This window comes from Cryptomeria japonica, chromosome 8 (assembly GCF_030272615.1).
Source record: "Cryptomeria japonica chromosome 8, Sugi_1.0, whole genome shotgun sequence".
Classification (NCBI taxonomy): Eukaryota; Viridiplantae; Streptophyta; class Pinopsida; order Cupressales; family Cupressaceae; genus Cryptomeria; species Cryptomeria japonica.
In genome coordinates this window covers 225215812-225236400 of record NC_081412.1, presented here as the reverse complement: position 1 = coordinate 225236400, position 20589 = coordinate 225215812, and the positions used below count along the sequence as shown (strand labels likewise).

At 32.7% G+C, this 20589-nt stretch overlaps 1 protein-coding gene across 1 annotated transcript; it reads right to left on the bottom strand.

The window, feature by feature from the left end:
- Positions 1-16704: 16704 nt before the first annotated feature.
- Positions 16705-19518, bottom strand: LOC131027617 (probable leucine-rich repeat receptor-like protein kinase At1g35710). Its single transcript, XM_057957691.1, has one exon. The coding sequence runs from the start codon at positions 19516-19518 to the stop codon at positions 16705-16707; it is 2814 nt and encodes a 937-aa protein (XP_057813674.1).
- Positions 19519-20589: the final 1071 nt, after the last annotated feature.

Here is a 20589-nt window from a genome sequence, read left to right as displayed (position 1 = left end):
TCATGGTAGACTGTGATAAAGTTTACATCCAGGCAGCCATACCCCGAGTGGCATGGGTAAAACCATTGCCCTATGAAATTAACATAGATGAAGCAAGGGATATAATAGAAGCCCTGATAAATGAACCAGCCATTCCCAACACCCCTGCATTTGGCACTTATGATGAGGCCAAAGCCAGAATTGAGCTTGAAATCAAGCTTCCAAAGGCCATCACTAGTACCAAGAGAAAGGCAGCTAAAGAAACAGAAGAAACAGAAGAGGAATCAAAAGAGGAAGCAGAAACACCAAAGAAGAAAGGCAAAGTAGTAATCACCAAGCCCAAACCTAAAACTGCAGTGTTCACAAGGAGAACCAGGAAAGGGCAGAAAGAAAGTAAAGTTGTATTCAGGAAACCCCCTCCTACCTTCGAAGAAAAATTGAAACAGTTGGAACAAGGATCTGGCATGTCTAACTTCAAGGCACTGAAGTATGAAAGCAGATCAGATGCAGAAAAGATGCAGATCGAGGAGCTTTTACTGAACAAAATGGGTAAATGGAAATATACCCCAGATGATATCAGTTCTCAAATTCCAAATGAGCTTCTAGTCAGGATTAGACCAAGATGGACTTCAGCAGTGCAAACTGTCAAAGACATTTATGCACAATCCTTAAAACAGTTGTTACCGAACCTGACATATAAAGAAGTAAAAGAGGCATTAAAGGAGAATGAACACCAAATGACACTTAGGTTTCATACCTTCTTAGTTCTCTCCAAGCAGATAGAAGCAATAGTAAATAATGCCACAATTGTGTGGAAAAGGATACATAATCTGCCAATACCATCTGACCCCACGGTAACAATTAAGGGTGATAAAGATGATGAAGAGGATGAAGAGAAGAAGGAAGAAGAAGAAGCAGCTGAGGAAGAAGGTGACACGGTAATAATAGGTGATGAAGAAGATGATCCTGAACAGGTAGCAGCAGAAGTCATTGCATCTCTTCCTCACTCACCTCAGAAAGGCGTTGCATCATCAGCTTCAGCCAGCAGGATTGTGAGCACAGTAGCTACATCTATTGCTCAATCCTTGCCAATCACCTCTCAGCTCCAGACCCCAACAGTTACCTCATCCACCGAGCTGTAGAGAATGTCATTATCTACCGGGATGCAGAGTGTTGCCTCTACCAAACAACAAGTGACTTCTTCAGTCACCGAGATCACAACTTCTCCTGCAGCATGTATAGTAAGTTTTGCAACCTCTGCAATTTTGACACATTCTTTAGCACAAATGATCACACCAATCAGCACTCCTGCATGTACATCAATTTTGGGAACAGTCGGTACATCCATGAGTCTTCCTCTAGTAAATCCCATTCTAGTTATAACAGCTACTCCAACCTTATCAACCATTGTAACTACATCAAAAGATAAGGAAGTAAGCACAGAAGTAATACAAAAGACACCTTTAAAACTTTTGCTTATCGGCAAGGCTATAGAGGATGATATAGATCTAGATAAAGAGATTGTCATTCCACAAATAGACCTCAATACTGCATCAATTGATGAAATGAGATTGATCAGCCAGTTGTTAGAACAGAAAGAAAAACAAAAACAACTAAGAAGTGAGAGAGACAGGGAATTCAACATCATAAATGGTGCAAAGACCATTCTCACAGATGCCTTAGGTATAAAAGTTGATCCCTCTCAACACATTTTGCTACAACTCGAAGAGGCTGTGAATAGATTCAATGAGGACTCATCAGGAGAAGAGAAACTGATAGAAAGAACCGAGAAGAAATTTGATAACAAGGTGCTTGAGCACATTGCTCAGCAAATAGCAATAAAACAAGTTGAATTGACCACTATTTTGGCCAAGTTAGAAAATTCTTTTAATAATGTAACTTCATTTTTTGCAAAGTTATGTGATGTTACCGAGTTCACAAAAGGAATCAGAGATCAACTAAAGAAAATTGATGATGATCTGAAAGCAAGTGCACAACAATTGCAGCTTGACCCCAGCTCAAGCTCAACTCACCATTCAAACATTAGATTCCTATTAGATAAGCAATCAGAATTGCTCAGGGAAGATGCAAGGATCTGGTCTACATTGTTAGATATTCAGAATATGATCCTCCCTAACATGGATACAATGCAGAAACACATTACACATTCCAAAACATTGATCCATGATAACAATTTTTCAATTGCAGAGCATGTAATTGAACTTTCAGCCAAAGTTCAAGTTGCATTGTCTATTTGTACAATTTTGCAAGAAAATTGGGATAAGACCTTGGCTCATATCAAACAAGTACACTCAGAGTTTATCTCACACTTTAATATTTCTATTTGAGTTATCTATTCTTTGGCATTATTGTCAAAAAGGGGGAGAATATGGAACATATTATTAGAGACAAAGGAAGAATGATCAAGGGAGAATGTAAATAACAATTGGTATAGAGATAAGTGTATAGAATCATATGTATATTCTATGGGGGAGTTATGTACAGTGAGATATACAGGTATATACAGCAATCTACAATTGGCATAAATTTTGAAGAATCAAGTCAGCATGACAGATTCATTTTTGTCTCATAAGTGTTTTTGTCACTAATGCCAAAGGGGGAGATTGTTGGAATAATGATATATTTGTCATTAGTGAATACACTTAGTGAAAACACTTATTCGATTTTGAATGGTTACTGAGCTCATCACTCAGTCCACAGCCTATACCGAGCATTCAGTAAAGCTCACCGATTAAATAGTTCAAACCGAGCAGTAAGACTATCACCGAGCATATGAGACAAACAGCAGTTACCGAGAAGTCAGTTCTCACCGAGTCACCAGTGGTTACCGAGTGACACTATATCTACCGAGTCACCACAGCTACCGAGTTCCAAGCTACACTTCGGGACTAGTATGGACCGAGCTTCTACTCTTACCGAGAGCATGACAATGCCGAGTACTGTAGTGGATGCCGTGTATCAGAAGATCACCGAGCCAGCTTGAGGAACCGAGTATCTACCGACTCAGTAATATTTTGTTCACCTATGTAAGGCCGACTTAAGAATGAGTTTATGTTATTAATTTGTATGAGGCCGACTTTATGAAATGTAAATGTAATTATGGACGGTATATATATGTGATGTATTATACCATCTGTAGTATGTATGAAAAATGTAAGATGTATGGATATGCGAAATTAGAAAGAGCAGAGCAGAAACTGCATTAAGGCAGCAGACCAGAACATTTTCGCAGAGTCAGAAAAGGAGCAGAATCGACATATCTATCTCAGAAGGAGATCAATACTCAAAGGATCTTATCAGCAATAAAGTTGTAAGTCAAGATCTACTGTTTCATCCTAACAGTTGAATCAGTTTGTAAATCCTTTTACCGGGTAGACTTAACAGTCTTTTGTAAATCTCTTAACCGAGTGCATACTTCATTGTATGTTTGTAAATCCTCTAACAAGGTGGACCTAGCAGTCCAAATTTGCTTCTAATAGGGCAGATCATCAAAAGTGATCATTGTAAGCCTTAACTGGCCAACTTTCACTGCAGTACCAAAGTTTTGTGGGTTCCATCCCCACCCTAGTTTTACTTTCTATTTGGAAGGTTTCTGGGTCACCAAATCTTTGTGTTATGTGTTGTGAATGATTATATTTTCATGCATGCAGTAGATTAAATGAATGAATGGTTTAATATATGCAAGTGCAGAAATGAATTAAAAGATTTAAGTGTTACTGATTCACCCCTCCCCTCTTAGTAACTTGGTTAGTCCTGAATATTTTCAACAAGTAATCAATCACCAATGATCATTTTCCAAGACACCTACTACCAAGCACCAAGATGTACTTCAGATCCTAATAAATGCAGCCACTAGAGTACCAGTTAGAGGCAGAATTTGCAGACCTGTAGTCCAAGGCTTCCAAGATGATGACCTCCTAGCCTCCCGCATTTAATGATACTAGGAAGAGTGCATGCATATTTTGAAGGACAAAGGCCTTAGGGACTATGTTGTAATGAAATGAAATTTTGACAAGTGTCTTCTTAGCCTGAAGCTTGTTTGGATCCCTTTCATTATAAAAGGGAATTTAGGGCCAAGAAGAAAGAGTCCAAACTTTCAATGTGTATGTATTAGAAAAGTTTCTAGAAGAAATATATGGCAGATAGTCTTTTACAGTTTTGATGAGTCTGACAGCATTTTCATGAATGTATCAATATTATTTTAGAAATCAATAAAGAGAACATTCATCTTCTTGCTCCTATCTCTTATGCTTTGTTGTATCAGTTTGTCTTCTCTTGTGGTGAGTGTGTATTCTTTGATGGGTTTCATTTCAAGTTAAATGAATTAAATTATGTCTTGAATACTACAAAATATTCTAAGAGAGTGTGAGGAAGTTGTGAATGCATTCTCAGTCTAAGCATTTCAAGCAAGTCTTAAGTGTTTGGTATTGAAATTTTAATGCTGGTAATGTGATATTGTTTATCATTAGGACTTTTGTTTGACTCTTTTTTCCCTTAGAACAGGCACGAGTCATACTTCTTAAGTTTGTGGATCATCCGTTCATTCTTATTTCACCTTTTATATTTCAGTTATTAGTTCTTCTATATTAGGAATAGAAATAGATTAAAGCCATCTTTCAATGCAAGCAAGAGTAAAAATAGCTAAGGTTCAAGCCAGAATTTGTAGTATATTATACTTTTCCTTGGTATATTTTCATTGAAAGCATCTGCTATACAATGTAATGTTGGTGAGCATAAGGCTAAAGTATTGACGATATTGTAATAGGAAGACTGACCTAGGTCCTGTAGAGCCTAAAGAGTAGAAGATTATAGCTTCCATGTTTAATCTTGTTCATTGGCCAAATCCAATCCTGAGTATGTTCATGAGTTAGTGTCTTTTTCTCTAGGAATTATAATCTATTGATTTGGGAACCACAGGTCTCCAATCAAGATAATTTCACCTACAGTTTTATAGGTTTAAATATCTTTTTTTATTGTAGCATGAGGGTCTTCATTATCTAGGTTGCTCTTCTTTTAGAATTTTGAGCTTTTTGGAGAAAAATAGCAAGCAACCCCCAAAATTGTATCTTAAAAGTTTGTTATTTTAATCCATATAAATTATTTATTTGTGTCCTCTTTCTCTAATTTAATAATATCTCATCGCATCTCTTTTGTTAGGACTATTATCCCCCCATGCCATTTACCTATTTTCATCTCTTCATTCCACACTGAGATTTTAATGTATCCTTCAATGTCTGGAACTTTGCATCCCTCATGTTCATGTGTTTCCACAAGAAAATAATGTCTTTCCCCTCTGCTATGGGCCACAAGCCTGGTCCTCTTCTCCATGGGCAACCTCTACAGTTCCAAGTCACCATATTTATATACTCTCGTGGGGCCCCAAATCACTATTTCTTGTGTGTCCATCAATCACTAATTTGAGCTTTCCTATTTTTCAACCATGCCCATTTTCTAGATCTCTAGCTGATTTGACTTTTGCCCACACTTTCCTTCTCTCTTCTTTTTGTGCAAAAGTCAAATCTTCATCCAAGTATATATAAGTACCTCTAAGAATCTCCTATTTTTTAGGATCATAGATTTATCCTCCAAGTTTCTTGTTCAGTAACTCTTACATGTCTGTAGCTTTCTTATCCTATTTTCTTTCCAATCCTATCCTCTTGTTGAACACAACCTATCCACTTCAACTTGTCCTTGAAAAAATCATTTTTATATAATATCTGTTCTTTCCTTCTCTCCAAAGTCCTTCAAACATTTGATAATGATATTTAACTCCTTGCTTTCTTTGTCTTTTTCTTGTCTTATTTGTCTCTGAATTTGAATTTATATGCTTTCCTTTCGTCCACTTGTCAATTCATTGATGACTTTAGCCCAAGATTTGGATTCCTTGATCTTCTCTTTTAGATTATTTCCCCTTAGCATCATGTCTTCTACTATCAATTGAAACTCTTCCAACTATGTCATGATATCATTTTTTATTGATTCTAAGTTATCTTTCTCTACTACTTTTGCTTGTTCTATTCCTTGTTTTACATTGTTTAACTCTTCCTACCCCCTCTCTACATTGTTTTGAAGACTCATTTTCTCCTCTTTTAACATTTTGTTCTCCCTTTCAAGGTTCCATCTGGCTTCTGTAATTTCTCTTAATTTATTGTCTTCTTATAGTCTATTTGCCTCCAAAACTTCAATCATCTTTTTGAATTCCATGATCTTGCTAACATATACTTCTAATGACCACAACAAAGGGGAGGTTGTGGGGCTGCATAATTCTTGATTGACATGTAAATTTTCCTCCTTTGCCTCCTTTTTTAGAGAAAATTTTTTAATTTTGGCTTGTTCTATCTCATATGTCTCCTTGATAGAGTCGTTTTACCTTTGCCCCATTTGTGGCATATATGATCAGCTACTAAATCACACATCTTAGTGGCTATAGTGGGATTGTGTTTAGTTGATTTTGGTGGATCATAATGAGCCTCATTTTCTATAGTTGTCTCCTCTTACGAATTTTTCTATGCCTTAAAATTCTTAGATATTATTTTTCATTAAAAAAAATGGTTTATCATCTATATTGACCTAGTTAAACTGATTAAGGTCTGGTAGAAATGATTTCCAAGGACTCACAAATTCACCTCCTTTTGAACCTAGATATGGTTTTACAACCCCTCTTTTTGGTTCAAAACTATTTGAACTCCATTTTACCATCGCTAGGGTTTATGAACCAATACTTGCATCTAAGAAGAGGTTTTTAATAGTGGGTCTTTGATCCTTTGATTTTATTGATAACTAAGACCGAACAATAGTGGGTCCCTACCAAGTCAGGCCTAGGTTTTTAGTTTTACATTTTTTATAATTTTCCATGAGATAGTTTCTTGTGGGTTTTTGAGAGTTTGGCCTAGGTTTTTAGTTTTACATTTTTTATAATTTTCCATGAGATAGTTTCTTGTGGGTTTTTGAGAGTTTGGCCTAGGTTTTTAGTTTTACATTTTTTATAATTTTCCATGAGATAGCTTCTTGTGGGTTTTTGAGAGTTTGTTAGTTTAGCCTTCTTATCCAAGAAATGAGAAAATGTAAAGTAAAATAAATAAGAAACCAAAGAAAGTGACATAGACCTATTGGAATGTAGACCAGGGCCACACTTTTGTCACTTTTTGTATTACGTCTAACCAAGCTTGAACCCTACTCGACTGGCGTGATTATCTTTGACAAACTCCTTTCTTCCTGCAGTCTCCTTGTAGTCACTCATGCAGTCTCTCCGCAATATTTTCAGTGTGTAGAAGAGGTTATACATGGCATTTGTTAATATTTATCTTTTTCAATTCCATATGTTTTTAGATTAAAAATATATAAATTAGTGTTTATTTACATGACAGTTATTTTATTTCTTATATTTAAAATTTTTAATATGTGATGTTTTTATTTTTATTTTAAAATCTAAATAATGTATTTTAATATAATAAAAAATTAATTAAATAAATGATTTTATTTAGATAAATTAATATATTTGTAATTTTAATGTGAGCATTTTAATTTTTTTAATAATTATGATATTATGAATTATAATGAATAATTTTATTAATAATAATATTATGTTATCTATTAGTTTCAATAAAAACTAAAATGTTTATTGGTTTTTATTATGGTAAAAACAAGTTTTGAAGGGACTCGAAACCCTTTTAAAAAATGTCTTACCTAGATATAGCATGAGGTAAAACTAACCAAAAAGAGATGATGCCCAAAAGAAAGAACATTGAACTTGGCAGCATAGAGACAACAAAAAACACAGACCAACAAAAAACCAGAACAAAGAACAAATAATTACACCAAAGACTTCAGGGCTTCCCCACCTGAGCTTCTAAAATGTTCATGTCTTGAGCCACTTTCTTGCACTCTTGAATTCTCGAACTTATCCACCATGATGTTCATAGTATTTGTAGTTTGTTTGATAAGTTTTTGGGTTCTTTTCATAATAATTTACAGAGAATCCTTGATTTTCTTCAATTCATCATTAATACTATGGACCTTTCTCTCATACTCCTTGAGATTTTCAGTTGCCTCCATAGTCTTCTTCAGGCAATCAACCACAGAGTTCTTTCCTCTTTATTCCATAGCTCCTTATCCTACTTTCCCAGTTGTCTCCACTAGTTTCTAAGACTTCAATAAATCTAAATCTAGTAAAATCTAAACACAATTTAATGCATTATATATATCACATGTATTAGAATAGATTAAAATTTATTTTATTATTAACTTGAGTAAATGTGGGAACTATTTTTTGACTTATCAAATTCATGTAAAATCAAGCAAAAATATAAGAATAAAATTGACATGTAATAATAACAAATCTTTAAAATAAAATTATGTTGATATCTTGAATAATAATTGTAATAACAAATCTCAATACAATATCATTTTTCATTTGTATTGATATTTTATTATGAGTTTTATAATGTTCTGTACAAATATAATTCATAATAGATCTATAAGATGTCTATTTTATTCCAATGGAGAATTTTATATTGTTTATGATTTTTTTGCATAAATAAACATGATTTTATATTAATATTTTTTGATTAAAAAAAGAATTGAAAGTTATCACATATATTTCAATCTATATATAATTATATGTTAAAATAATTTAATGATGTGTGATACCTAAATTAAGAGCTTTTGAATTTATATTGACAAGTTATTTAATGTGAACAAGTAGAATGTTTACAGCATATAATAATAGTATAGTCAAACAAGCTCTAACATTAAACAAGATATCTTTCAGTTTTCTTTGTAAACAAAAATAATACTTAGATTTTAATCGTTTATAGTTATCTAGGGAAAGTTAAATTTAGATATTGAATATTTGATTTTTTTCAATTTTATTCCAAAATAAGATTTGTATTGACCTGATGTTTCATACTTTCAACCTTGAATTTTCTTCCTAGAAGAAAACAATACTATAGTAATGATATAATAATATACTAATATTGCTAAAAATATAATACTAAAATTAATATTATTAATTATGTAAACTACAATCTAAAAGTATTATTCTATTTTGATTATAAAAAATAATGAATTTCAAAGAATAATAAAAATTCAATATAAAAAAATAAAAATATATATAAATAATTTGACATAAAATTAATTTTAAATAATATAAATTTACAATAATAATAATTAACAATTACATTTAAAGGGTTGCAAGTAGAATATAATAAGGATATTATGAGTGGGCCCCAATTTCACAATTTGAATATTAAAAAATAATAATAAAATTACTTTGAATATCAAAAAGCTCATTTTTTGTCCATTGGAGCATCCACGATGGAAGACCAAGAGTCACAACTTAGAATTCTACACAAAGGTGTCTCTCATGGGAGTTGAACTTGGGTCTCCACATTGAGAGGTCAATGCTTTAACTAACTAAGCTCAACCCTTGGACAAATAATATAAATTTACAATAATGGTAATTAATAATTAACAATTACATCTAAAGGATTGCAAGTAGGATAGAATAAGGGTAATATGATTAAGATTAGAATTAGGGTAACCATTAGGATTAGAATGACTTTTGGGTTATATTGAGTTTTACAATAATAATCTGGGTTAGGGTTACAATAAAGGTTATCATTAAAATTATGATTAGCGTTAGAATTAAGGTTACACTTAGGGTTAGGGTTATGGCTAGACTAAACTTTGGATTACATTTAGAATTAGTGTTAGGTGTAAAATTAGAGATATAATCAACTTTAGAGTTAGGGCTAGACTTAAGATTAGTGTTAAAATTAACATTATAATTACAATCAGGGTTAAAGTTAGAATTAAAAAAAACAGAAAAAGAAGAGAGTTAGAAACCAATCCATCAGATCTATTTATTTTTTAATAAGGAATGTGACAACAATTTCTTCATCTCAAAAATTTCATACGTAACCCTTTCTAAGTATAATGTTCATGAAGATGCATCGAATTCTTAGGCAATTCAGTACTGCACATGCACTGGTTAAATTTCATATATTCTTCTACAGCAAGCATCATGCACACGTGGCAATAAATTGGGAGGTCAGCGAATGCCATTTCTTGTCAGAGCAGTTATAAGCATCCATATATTGCACACCAGATACATGACTATATGAAATTGTATTTCTTTTGCAGTGCTATATAATCATTCAAGTACCATCTGTACCGGATTTATATATATTTTTAATTCTGGCACCGTTTATTTGAGCTCTACCTTAATTTAAACTCTTTGTAGAGAATACATGTGCATAAGGTTACAGATATTCGTAATAATCTCTGCCCAGAGACAGATTTAAATCTAGTTTATCTGCTTATAGATCAATAGATATGCCTTCGTGTATGTTGGTTATTCACTCTGCATAGATTCGAATGGAAGGAACTAAGCATATAGATTCCTATGCACAGATCTGCCAATTCTTATATTGTTAATAGATCTAAACCATATTGGGAACTCCTTCATATATAGCTAACATACTATCCTTAATGTTACATTATAACCAGGTTCTCATTCTCACTATAAACCAAATCTAATTGACCGTTTCATCCTTATTATGTAAGTACGATATTAATGAAAATTAATCATTTTTAGATTGTTTTAAATATCACACTATGACTACTAAGTTTGCTTTGAATTTTAAATATCACACTATGACTAGTAAGTTTGCCTTGAATGGAATATTGATTTTTGTACCATTATTATCAAAAGACTTTATAAACTTTAACATCAAGATATCTTCCTCTTTTACTCTGTATAAGGGTATATTTTATTTTTTTTAAGAAAAACTTCAATTTAAATCTATTTAGACAAAAAAAAAGCATATTTTTAAATTCAATTTGATATATTTTTTATTTTTTTTAGAAAAACTTTAATTTTAATCTATTTAGAAAAAAAAAAAAATGTCATTCCATAACTCTCATGACTATAAATTGGCATTCTTTTTCATCACAATAAATTTAATAGAATGTATAAGACACCTCAAATAAATCTTTGATTATTTCAATACATCACAATATCTGAATTGTAAGAAGACATGTGCACTTGACAAGATTTGAGTCACATTGTCAATCAAGTCTTAAATTTTAATGAATTTTGTAGGAGCATTTTTTTTAAATATTAAAAGAAGTTTTTATTATTTGATTCACATTTTCGTTCGTCTTATTATCTATTGAAAAATTATTTAGCTTTTTATACTTAGAAGGGTATAAATCCTTTTCACTTAATGATTTTTATTATTTAGCTTCTAATAGAAAAATCTTTTGAAATTACAATAACTTTGTCAACAAATTATCTATATAAATAATGTTCATATATTTAACAACATAAGATTTTATATATGTATTAAGATCACATTTATATCATACATAAAGACCATAGTAAAACTACATCTGCTATATATTTATTACAAAATAATAAAAAAAATTAAATGTTCTTTTTAACTTTAATTTAAACTTATATCTTATGATTAAAGTTTTTCAATTCTAAAAAATAAAATATAACTTAGAACATCTTTCCTACAACTCCGTCGAATTACAAAGAGTAAAAGTTAAAAACAATCATATGATATACTTAAAAGAAATTCCATTTAAAATTATCATTTAAATTTTTTATATTTTTTAATCTACGAATGTGAAGATTAAGATTGACCTCTTTAAATAAATGAGAAAACATGTAGGGAATCTTTGCTTCCCAACAATACAAAATTGGCCACCAAAACAATACAAAGTCATGCCATTTATTTTAGTTCTGTCATCTTTCGAGGAAACAAGAAAGAGAAAGTAAAATAAAATTAATTATAATAAGCAAGAGTTTGGGTATTGACGAGTGACAATATACATAGGACAAAACAAGATTCGATGCTATGAATCAGGGAAAATATGTTAAAGGACATTTCAAATCTTGGTGAATGTTGCTGTACTCCTCTTTAGAGAGTGTCACAAAGGAATTATTTGTGAAGTGTGTTGAATAAGCAGTTTGAGGAGTGGTATTGGTAAGAAGATAGCCAAACAATTTAAAGTGGAGCCAGCTTCTTTAATAAAATGTTTATATTAAATATTATTCAAGTTTATGTATTAAAATATATTTGTAAAGAATATTTGGATTGGTTAGTTGAAGATGAGATTGAAATAAAGAGTCCATGCATGACAAAATTGAGATGTTATTTTTGAATGAGTTTTTCAAAATAAATTTTGATGAGAAGTGTCTAATAGTTATTCGTATGTTCCCATAGCAAATAATCTAAGAATATAATATAATGTGTACTATACATCATAGGTCCTAAATATGAATTTAATATTTCCTTAGTTACAAAGCCTAGAGAATGGATATAATTCACTTTAAGATAATTTAAAAAATTAAAAATTAAAAATCATGTTCAACATCATCTCAAGGTATTTTATAAAATTCATAATGATAACTATTATAGCTAGACGCTCTGTCACTAGCCATTCTGAATACAGCCAACAAGTGTTCCCCTTGAGGAAGGATTTTGTCACAAGCCAAAATTTAGGGTATGTTGACTTTATAAGTAACACCAACTAATTTGACCAACTAATCCTTCTTTGACCTCCTAGGGAGGGTTAAATAATTTTATGTAAATAGAACACTTACTAGAAGTGGATTCCTTGAGTCTTAAGGTTTGCTAACCTCATTGAAGGAATCATCAATGAGATGGGTAGCAATTGGTTGTGAATACCTACTTTACCTCATAAATTTCCTTTAGCTAAGAAGATATTTTGAAATTTGTTGCTCTTTCATTGTCTTGGAGCAATGAGAGACTTAATTTTATATCCCTTGTTCTTTAGTTTACTAGAGCTAGATTGAAATCTTTTTTAGGAGGAATTACAATGATTTTCACAGGTTTCAAAATTAGTCCATCCATCTCTTTCCTTTCCTTCCTCAACAAATAGCTTACTCACTAGCTTGTGCATGTGTAAAACTAGAAGAAAAACTCTAATTTCGTGGCTAGAGGCTTGGCACAATGTTATCATATTTTGGTAATTTTGTAGTAAGTCCACCTTTCTTAATAGATAATTTTATTGAATAGAAGGTAAAAATAGGTCTTTTAAAAGTTTCCCAACACTTGTAAATATGTAGCAATAATATCTAGAATACAACTACATTAAAGAAAACCTTAAATAACAAAGTATAAATGTTGGGTATGAGTTTGCACCAAGATGAGATGGATTAGTACTCTACCAAATGATATCCTATGCCTTTTCTAGCACTAGCCAAACATAAAAAGGAAAGCGGTCTTCCATAACTTATGGCTTATAGGTTGTATGACTCTCTTATGGGAACTATGGAAGGAGAGGAACAATAGACTGTTTCAAAACAAGGAAATGTTAATAAATTCCTTTTAGAATAAAGTGGAAGCAACCATTACTAAAGTATTAAATAGAAAAATGGGGCAATTTATGCCCACTGGTGCCTCATTCACTAAATAGGATGCAAATATGAGAGTATCATATCATGGAATGGGTCAAAGGTGCCATCATATATTAGGAAATTGAATCAGTTTGGGGAGAACCCAAGAGACAACATTGTATGGACTACGCCCAAACTTGGATGGATAAAACTAAATTTTGATAGGGCATCCCATGGCAATCTAAGAGCCTGGGGTGTTAGATGAATAACTATAGATTGGGAGGGAAAATGATAATTGTTGCATTCAAGTGCTTCTTTTGTGGGACCAATAATGAGGGGGATTTCTTGCCCTCATCCTTGGCTTGAGTCTATGTAAAGAGTTAAGGATAAAAAATGTGGAGATCAATGGTGATTTAGTGATATGTATTAAAGCACTCAGACTTGTAACTACACCAAATTATAAATTGTATGCCCTTTTAGAAAAGGCACTAGAATTATTTTCTAATTTAAATCTCCACACTACCAACCACTACTTTGAATTTTCTACCGCACATGTATTCCTTAACTCTCATATTTCTTGTTTTTCAAATATTTTATCATTCAAAATTTCAATTGTTCTTAATTTATTTTATTTCATTCATAAAATTCATTTATTAATTTCCAAGTAGTGTCCTGAAAACTATAACCATAAATCCATACAGTAAAATTTGTTCACTAGATAGGCATATAAGGTCATGGATTCTTGCATAGAGGAATTACAAATATATTATAGATAAAAAATTAATACATGTGTAGGTAAGGAAAAGACTAAGAAAATATAGAAATGAATGTCTTCCAATTAGGGGCCAAACAAATGTGATATTAAAAAGGATAAATTTTGCAATTTTAGATCTATAACCTAAAATACAATAGCTACATCTAGTGAATAAATCTAAAATTTAAAAAATACTAGTTTTGTGCTAATATCAACTTAAGGATGCATGCCTATCATTGTTAGAGAAAGATCCCAGAAGAAATTTGGGATTTAGACTATAGCGAAAAGAATCACTATCACTTAACCTACAAGATGACACTAAACTTATGGATTTAAGTCATGGATAAAGACATACCTATATTAACTTTAGGTTATAAGATAAATTATAATATCTTTCTTAAAAATAAAAGTATTGTTAGTTAAAAAATGGTTAAACTCATATCTCAAAACACATGAATGAATCTTTTGTTACGAAATAATATAAAACACGTGTAGATTTAACTACCACAATTTGAATAAAATATTTCACTCTATAGAATATATGAACCATAATTGTTAGCAATGTCATACATGCTTACATCAAAAAGTTAATGCTACATTTGTAATAATTATATCAACCCAAAAATTTACCAAAATGAAAAGGGATGTAAAAAACATTGTAATCTATTATAACACTAACATTATAAGTGCTAGCATTATCCATAATTTTACAATTAATTTTTTTTTTAATGTTAATTGAAGGGATCCCTCACAAAATATCTAATTATCAAATTGGTCTAGATCTAAAATTCATCAACCAAATCCTCATAAAATGTGTACATCTTAAGAAAATTATTCAAGTGGGTTGCACAAGTGAAATCACAAGGATCCTAATGATAACTCATTCTTCCTCAAATAAACAATAATACTCTAATAAAACTTTATACTGAATTAAATGAAAAAAAAAAAAAGATGAATCGATATAATCAATTATATTAGCACTAAAATCTTAAGTAAAATGAAGCCTTCATACATAGTAATTTTAGAAATAAACTGATATAATTTGTAATTTGAATAATTCATATTCACCTAGGCAAATAGAATAAAAAAAATTCATCAATGCTAACATTAAGGAAAACAAAAGTAGCTCTAGTATCAAAAACAATAAATTCACATCCATGTGCATTATTCATGAATTAGAAACCATCATTATGAACACCAATTTCAAATTTGAATGGTCAAAGACTCCCAAGTGAAAAATAGACAAATAACATTGATTTTTTATCACACCATAGCTATTGTATTTTACTACACAAACATCCATATTGTAATTACATTTATCACTAACTTCACAACTTAACTAGCAAATAGAAGCTTCTAGCTCTATATCAAATTTCGGCTCATCATTCTCTCCAAGTTTTCTTTTTCAAAATTTTATCCTATATGAGTTAATTAATATTATTCACTTTTTCGCTCAACATGATTATCTTTCACATTTTTCTTTTGCACAATATATTCAAGGAAATTATTTCATTAGTACAAATATATTTTTTAAGAAGCAAATCTTTCATATTCAGGATTTTGAGATTTTTATTAATCTAAACTACCTAATTATATTTTTTCCATAAACTTGTCGTATTTCTAAATATCTCAAAATGAAACAAAAATTTGCATTAATTGTCTTTATACTAAAGAACTAGGTCCATTGAGGCAATTGACCATACATGATCAAAAGTATGCCTCAAAGTCATTACATATCAAATGGTAAATTTACATACAAATTAATTTAAATTTCTTGAATTATTTATAAATTTAGTTATTTTAAGATTACAATTAATTTTGTCACCAAAATGGTCAATAAAGAATGCATAAACTCATGCCATGCAAAATAGAGAGGTAAGATAAATTCAAGTACCATTTCTTTACATCATTTTCAATAACTTTAACAAAAAGTTAAAGATTATATCATCATCATCCTCTATCCAAATATCAATTTTCAATTCAATAAAGTTTTGAAGATATTTATTTCTCTCATTTCCTCTTCCTTCAAATTGACCATAATAAAATAGAATATAAAACTATATTTAAAAATCATATATAAAAATTCTTACGATTATAATTAACAAAATATTCACAAATATATATTTCACAATTACTTTTTAATAAAATGCTTTAATTTTTTATACTCTATACAATCTTTTCCAACATAATCTTTTAACATTCCAACTATAATCCTATCTACAACAATTTACACATTAAATTCAACTATAATCTTATCTTAAAAATTTAAACATTAAATTTAACCACTAAATGAACTATTTCATTAAACTTTTTACAACCACCTCTTACTTATTAAATATCGATAAATATATTAAATAGTATTAGAATAGATAATGCCTTTAAGATACATTCAATATATTGCACGTAGAGTTTTTAGCTGGCCTAGGAGACTTCTGTACTTGCCATTTGCTTTATTCTACACTATATTTAAACTCTGACTAAGCCGGAAATAGGTGAATTTTATCAATGGATTACGTTAACCAAATTGATAAATCTATCAGGAAGTGAGATGAAACCAAAACATTTTGAAAGTGAAGAACTAACCAGTGGATGTGGATGTGGATGAGTGAAATGTAAAACGCGGATTGTAGTCCAAACTCCAACTACACGTTTGCGATTCCACAACTCCATGAAAGCCTCTGATTTTGAAGAGCCTACTGCAAAGCCAAAGTCTGTCCCACCATATTATCGATACCATTGTTCCACCAAATGCAATCCCGAAACCCAACCCCACAGCAATCATGGACACATTTTCATCAATTATAGTCCATATTGATTTGGCCTTCGCTAAAGGTGATGGGACTACAGAAGCATTGTTTTTTGGGCTGCAACTCTGTAGAGGGCCCCCGCATAAACATAGATTTTTCTTGAATGACCTGGCAGTGAAAGTCTCTAGCTGCGTTCCTTTGGGTATCTGTCCACAAAGACTGTTAGAAGATAGATCCAAGTAGGCCAACAGGTACAATACAGACAGCTCCTCAGGAATGCGCCCTCTTAGCTCATTTTTAGACAAGTCCAACTGCTCCAGAGTCCATATCTGCCCAAGAGAAGCTGGTATCACACCTTCCAAATGATTTCCAGAGAGATTTAGTAATCTCAGACTGCTCAACTTCCCTATGCTTTCTGGTATCTGCCCGCTGAGATTGTTACTTGATAAGTCAAGTACGGTGTTTGAACTCAGAACATATTCCACACTGTACTCATTTCCCTTGATTACCATGGGTATTTCCTCATACAATGTGTTTCCACTCAGCTGCGGATCTCCCAGGACTCCAAACCCCTTGAGATTCTCAAGATTAGAGGGTATTCGTCCATCAAACTTATTGTTTGATAAATCCAACACCTGCAAATTGGTGAGATTTACCATCCATGCAGGAAGGCTACCGTGAAGCTGATTATACCCCAGGCTCAAAACTCTCAATTTCTGAAAATTCGCCAAGTACCAAGGAAGCTCACCTCTCAAATGATTCCTCCTGAAATCCAAAAGCTGAAGCTCCTTACAGTTGGCCAAGGATGCAGGAAGAGTACCCGAGAAGTTATTGGAGTGTGCAGACAACACTTCCATAGAAGAAGAATAAATCATATCTAAATTTCCATGGAAGAAATTGTCCGACAACTTCAACTTTTTCAAAGATGTCCAGTTGCTAAGTGTGGGGGAAATTTTACCTGACAAAGAGTTACTGGATAGTATCAACTCTGTCATCAAGTTGCAGCTGTCAATAGAGGGTGGAATCTTTCCACTCAGCTTATTTTGGGACAAAATTAAGCGCTTGAGTGCAGTGCAATTAGTGATACCCTCAGGAATATTTCCATCCAAGTTGTTATCTGACAAATCCAACAGCTCCAGCGAGATCAAACCACTGATAGATTGTGGAATATTCCCGGAAATGTTACTGCTTGAGAGGAACAGCTGCTTAAGATTTATGAGTTTACCAAAACTATCTGGCATAGGACCAGTGAAATTGTTAGAAAATAGATACAGGTTTTCTAAAGATTGGAGCTTTCCAATGGACTCCGGAAGCACGCCTGTGAAAATGTTTGTATCCAAAGCAAGGGATTTCAAATGTTGGAGGTTTCCTATAGCCTCGGGAACTATCCCTGTCAAATTGTTAGTGCCCAAGTAAAGTGATTCAAGCTTGGTCAATCTAGTAAAATGTTTCAAGGTGCCTGTTAAACTATTTCCGCCCAGATTTAGATAAGTTAACTCTGACAAATTTCCAATGCCATTGGGAATCGGTCCCGTGTATTTGTTTATGGCCAAATCTAAGTAAGTTAACTGGGTGAGATTGGAAATAAATTCTGGAATTCTCCCTACAAATTTGTTCTGAATTAAGGAAAGAGTGGTGAGGGGTAGCTTGAAGATACTCAGAGGCAGGGATCCGTTCATTAGGTAGTTCCATCCAACATCAAGCCACACAAGATTGCTACAGTTTCCTATTTCTGCAGGTATAGAACCTGTAAGATTGCCTGGGCCATACAGTGATAATTGGACAAGCTGTTTCAAATTTCCTAGTTCGGGTGGTATGTTACCAGTCAGCGAGTTACCCCCCAGAAACAGTACCTCAAGTGAAGAACAATTACCCAAAGCTGCAGGGATTTGAGACATCAACCTGTTAGAGTGCAGGCCAAGGCTTTGCAATTTCTCCAACCTCCCCAGTTCAGACGGGATGCCACCAGTCAAGGCGTTGTGCGGAAAATCAATGATAGATAAATTAGAGCAATTACTGAGAGAAGTAGGGATGCTACCTGTGAGACTGTTATAGCCCAGGACCAAATCAAGCAGAGACGTGCACCTCCCTAGAGAATTTGGAATGCTTCCATCGAGACTATTGTGGGACAAGCGGAGATGCTCTAAGTTACCCATAGAACCAAATTCTTTTGGTATGATCCCCGTCAAGTTGTTGGTAGAAAGTCTGATCCACTGAAGTTGTGTGCAATTAGCAAGAGATTTGGGGATGGAACCCATCAGTAGATTTGTGTTGAGGTCGAGTAACCGCAACGCTTTTAGTTTGCCAAGCTGAGGTGGAATCCTTCCCATCAAAGAATTGCTGGAGAGATTCAAATTAGCTAGCAAAGATAGGTTCCCTATGGAAGGAGAAATGGTACCTTGTAATCCCAATTGAGGAAGAATGACTGCAACCACTCTGTGGGTATGTTTTCTGCACCAAACACCATTCCACGAGCACACGTTTTCTGAATTGTTTGAAGTCCAGCTGGAAAGCGACTGCATGGGGTCGGCTGCAATGCCACTTCTGAAAGAGAGAAGGGCTTCCACGTCCCTCTTTTCAAAAGCATCTTCATCACCTTGGTCGAGTAGCATACGTTCTTTCACAGCAGAAAACGTTTCAACCATGGGAGGGATATGTAAAGCAGAGGCATGATGAGAATAGGAGGTGTTGGGAATCGGTAGTGCGATGGTAGTGGTTAGTGGGAATGCCAGAACCAAGCTTAACCACAACTTTTGAATCAACATACTTCCTCTCATTTGCACGACCTCTGTTTCTTGACAAATTATCCAGCGATTGCCCACTTTTATTGACAGGAGGTGTTGGGAATGGGTAACATTGATTGTCTTGACTTATGATAGTCGGCGGACTTGGCTCCCCGTTGGTGACGCAATCCAGGCAATAAGTGATTGTAAATACTTTTCCACGGTCTTACTCGTGGTGTTCAAGCTAACAATCTGAGCAATAGTTGATTAAAAAATATAATATGGATAAAAATATTATGAAGATGTTGTGCGGAAAATCAATGACGGATAAATCGGAGCAATTACTTAGAGAAGGGATGCTACCTGTCCGGTGAGCTGGTTATCAACGTCCCCAGATCAGAAGGGATAATACCTGTGGGACCAAATCAAGGAGAGACGTGCACTTTCCGAGAGAATTTGGAATAGTTCCACTCAGATGCTGTAAGTTGACCAGGCCACCAAATTCTTTCGGAATGCTCCCGATCAAGTTGTTGATTTTCCTGAATCAAGTATTTTATTCCTAAATCAAGTATTACATATATCAATACTTTAAGTTGTAAAAAAATTAAATCTACTAATGTGATTTTGTATTCTTAAACAAGCTTAGAATATTTGTGCCAAGATGTCTTTTTATAGTACCTTATTTTTCATTGGATTTGTCAATCAACAAAACCACACTTCTTGTAAGTTCTACTTGCATCAACTAATAGTTTCTCCGTACGATGGCATCTAAAGAATTTTCCACTACCACTATTGATTTACAAGTATCCTCACATTTGTGTGCTTCAAAGGCAAAGTCCATTGCTTATAGGCATTGAATCACTTCACACTATTGAATTAAATTTTTTTGAATAGATTTACCTATATCTAATTTATGAAACCCATAATCTTGTAAATAAGAAAAATAAATGAAATTTTTTATCGATGCGATAGTCATATATTTTTTGTTAATTA